Below are 4,363 nucleotides of genomic sequence, written 5' to 3' on the forward strand. Positions count from 1 at the left end.
ACGTGGACGTCGAGTTCAAGGCGCACTGCCTGGACGTCGTCATCGGCGACCTGGGATACGTGGACATCTAGTTCAAGATATTAATACACCTAGACACCGAAAACTACGGTATTAATACACCTAGACTTATTTAAACTTGGCGCGAGACGTGTATACGCTACGTGAGATACGCGACAGCAACGCCAATGCCACGTTGCGGCAGAAAAGTGAGATGGATTTTGGCCTGGTTGACCACGACGACGACCACGACGACGATGACGACGTTTCTTAAAAAATTACGTGAAAATTCAGACCCGTGGACTTTGCATCGCATTATCTCTACTCATGGGGCACGTAGGAGAAAAGTAAAAATACTTTTATTATGCAAATCGTACCCAAGCTATCGATTAAGCGTAGTCTCAACTTCGTCGAAACAGCCGTTGTTGAGATCCGAAATTCTGAGGGCCCGTTAACTCGTGTACTCGCGTAAACTTACACGGTCGGTCTCGCGTGCGCGGTACTAGCTGCGCTTACACGTGGCGCGAGACACTACCGTGTCTCGTGATCAAATATTAATTCTTTTTTGTATTATTTCTTTTAACATGTTTTCTTTTTGTTGCAGATAATTACATCGCCAAGTCTATAGAAAAGTCTATAAAAACTTTTTAATACATTGCGTCAATATGCTACAATTTAGGGTGGCATCACATGGAGCATAACTTGCGTAAATGTAACCTGCGTATCACCAATCACAGGGTCATTCCAATAGAACCGTTACAATAATTCCGTCGAAATGGTTCTGTGATTGGTGATACGTAGGTTACACTTACGCAAGTTACGCTCCATTTGATGTTACCCTTACATTGTGCGTACCATTGAGTTCTACATGGTCCACGCAAGATACCGTAAATGTAACTAGATTATTAACATTATTAATATCGTTCACATTATTTATATCATATTCACTATCTGAAATGTATATTATTATGTATGTATATTATTATTATGTATATTATTTTTTCGAAACACATTGTTTATTGTTAGAAATTACATAATAAGTGTAAAAATCAAATTATACGTACTAGTATTATTTTGATCCGTCAGAGTAGAATTGATATTATCAGAAGTTGGTAGAGATATTAGTACATCGCTAATAATTTTTGGTAAATTTTCTATGAAAGTGGAAGTAAAAGAAAGAGATATATCTCTAGTAGAGAATATCAAATTTAACTTTTTAAAGATTTAATTAATTTTTAATTAAATTTAAATTAAAATTTTTTTTATTTTTTTTTATTAATTTTTAGTAGAATGTTTTTTATTTATTTAATGTAAAGTTCGATTTAACCTAACTGATTAACCTTACATGAAATAAATATAAAAATTGTATATCCCATAGTAAACAATCAATCAATTCTCTTTATTTCTCTCCCCTTCCGGGGCTGGAAAGGCGTTTGTTTCAGTAAAATCGTTCCCAAAAACCTTTACATTTTTTTCCCCCTATTTCCTGCCTGGCCATTAGCGACCTTACATTTTTCTTTTTCCCCTCCCTCCTTCATCCTGTGCCTCTCTGTTCCTCCTCCCTGCCCCTCTCTCTCCACGTTCCTTCGGCTTCCCTCATCCTGTCTTGTCTCTCCTCTTCCTCCGTCCCTCTCTCTCCCGTGCCCGCCGCCTTCCTTCATTCTCCCCTTCTGCCCTGAATATGAAATTACTAGCTTTTGAGCCCGCGCCTCGCGCAATAGCATAAATCAGATTATATTTTAGATCAATAATAATGAATCCTGTGTCATTCCATAGTCATTTCTTGGTATTTTTATTCCCTAATAGAATAATTTTAGCACCATTTTTTTTCATTCGATCAACTGGCATTCCAGATGGTGTCACTGACTTTAAAAACTCATTTGCGAAATTCTTCTCCGTAAAATTTGCAATTTTTTTATCGATTTCACAAAATCCGACCATAATCTCCCTGTACATGGTGACCTCGAAACTGATTTTGAAATTTTTTTTAGTAACTTTTTTTTATCTATCATTTCCACACCACCTTGTGGTAGATAGCTTGGCGCGTTTTTTTTTAAGTGGTTTCCCCAATAGGCCTAATCCACTCTCATTATTCTTTATATATACCTTCTAATCTTGCGCTTTCTATTTATCGTTTTTTTTTATTAATCTCATGAAATACTCTCTCCGGCGCACTTTCCTGTTACTTGTTTATTCTTTTTTTTTCTTTACGCCCCGTGCTGGTGAAGTACGCGTTACACGTTGCCTCAGTACCCTCTCCCGTTACGCCTTCGTTTTCTGTCAAAGTGCGGTCGAATCGGGCGTGACTGGCGTACTCTGCAATACTTATCCTTTCTAACCATCTCTATCATTTTGGATTTAATAATATTTTTGATCATTTAAATACCGTTCACCACCCACATTATTGATTTCCCCTCAATTTTATTGTTCAATTTATAAAATTTCTCGGTATACAACATTTTTCGTAAATATTTTTGAATTTCCCTCAATGAGATGTCCTTGATTTTTGTCCTCAACGACCTTAACTTTGACATTATCTCTTTTCGTTGCTCTAGAAAATGCTACATACAGTTGTCCATGTGCAAATACGGGATTTTGCAAATAAATCCCAACTTTTTGTAAAGTTTGTCCCTGTGATTTATTGATTGTCATAGCAAATGACACTCTAATAGGAAACTGTCTCCTTTTGAGCTTAAACGGAATTTCCGAGTCATTTGGAAGGAAATTAATCCTTGGGAGGAAAACAGTTTGACCTCTTGCAGGGCCAGTCAGAACCTCCGCATGAATCAAATTAGATTTTAAATCAATTACAATGAATCTCGTGCCATTGCATAGTCCTTTCTTCGTATTAAAATTCCTTAATAGAATAATTGTTGCACCTATTTTTATTTTTAGTCGATGAACTGGCATTCCAGAGCGTGTCAGAGAGTTTAAAAACTCAGTCGGAAAATTCAATTGTTCCTGTGGATCATCACTCATAATAGAGTCAATTGAGAGATACTCCTTTTCATCTCCTTCCATTAAACGAAGGATTTCGTCATTAATTTTAAACGTATCCTCATTCTTAGGACAAAGAATTGCTCGATCTTGATTTTGTCGAACCTGTTCCATAGTGATTCTATCTCCACAAATCTCAGTTATAAGAGATTGTTCTGATATAAAATCCTGAGGAATTTCTATTGTATCAGGATTTAATTCATCCATATTTGACAATTTACCATCGCCGAGTTGCAACAACCAATTTGCAAATTCTCTTTCATCTTCAGTTCTCATAGTTTGCTTTAGTTGTAACGAGTCGCCAGCGAACACCGCGTATAGCTCCGGCACCCCCTCCTTGCGCGCGATCCCCCGCCTCGTCTCTCTGCCGCTCACCTCCCACTTGGGCCTATATAACGGCACCGCGCGCCCACCGAAGCACCATTCCCGCCCGGCGAGTTGAGCCGGCACATGCTCTCGACAAGCGAGCTGAGCTTCGAGAGAGACTCCATCGTCCCGTGTGTTGAACGGGGCACCCCTCTTCCCGACGTGCGTGTTGAGCACATCCTTCTGATCCTACCGTACGAGCTGAGTACGGCCGACACTCCGACGTGCGTGTTGAGCGCGTCCCACCGACCCCGATGTACGTGCTGAGTACATTCCTTCAATACCGACGTGCGTGTTGAGCACGCCCGCCCCGTCCGCCCGCCCTACCGAGGCCCCGACCCGAGGGGCTGACTTCGACACCGAGCTCGCGATCGGGAAACGCGCTTGCGCCGCCGCAACCCCGCGTCGTCGCGCCGCGACCAGACCCGGGGAGGATACGACCGAGTACCGGCGTTTAGACGATAAGGCACTAGATAAGAAACTAGATAATAAGACAGATGTTAAGATATTAGAAGTCACTAGCGCAGGGAACTGTATTATATTAGCCTAGGGCAGATGAAAGAATAAAAGACGGAAAACGAACAAAGCGTGCAGTCTATTGGCCAATTCCCGCCGCCCGGACCTCGGTCCATACTCCGAGCTCTCCGTAGCAAAGCGAGAAGGTCACAGTTTAACTTGAATTACATTTCTCCATATAGTATTATATTTAACAGTCGAATCAATTATCGCTGCTTTGTGTGCATGAGGCACTACAGGGAGATTTTGTCTGAAATCTCCTCCAAATAAAATAACTTTTCAGTAGATAGGCTAGGTTACTACTACCTCAAGGCCGCCGCGCGCGGCGCGGGGAGGGGGGTATGCAGCCGGGGTGGGGGGTGGTGGAGAAGCCCCTCCCCTTTCACACCCACATGGGGGTGGGGGCAAGGCCCCCCTCCACACAGGCCCACGTGGAGGTGGGGTCCAAGCCCTCCTCCACACAGGTCAACACGGAGGTGGGGGCAAT

General features: G+C 41.9%; 1 protein-coding gene across 1 annotated transcript; it reads right to left on the reverse strand.

The window, feature by feature from the left end:
- Nucleotides 1-2,430: 2,430 nt before the first annotated feature.
- On the reverse strand, nt 2,431-3,270 carry LOC105570902 (ATP-dependent DNA helicase PIF1-like). The gene has a single exon (XM_012028354.1). It carries the CDS (start codon nt 3,268-3,270, stop codon nt 2,431-2,433), a length of 840 nt encoding a protein of 279 aa, XP_011883744.1.
- Nucleotides 3,271-4,363: the final 1,093 nt, after the last annotated feature.

Source organism: Vollenhovia emeryi, unplaced genomic scaffold (assembly GCF_000949405.1).
Source record: "Vollenhovia emeryi isolate VEMERY1.0 unplaced genomic scaffold, V.emery_V1.0 DF941599.1, whole genome shotgun sequence".
In the NCBI taxonomy this organism is placed as follows: domain Eukaryota; kingdom Metazoa; phylum Arthropoda; class Insecta; order Hymenoptera; family Formicidae; genus Vollenhovia; species Vollenhovia emeryi.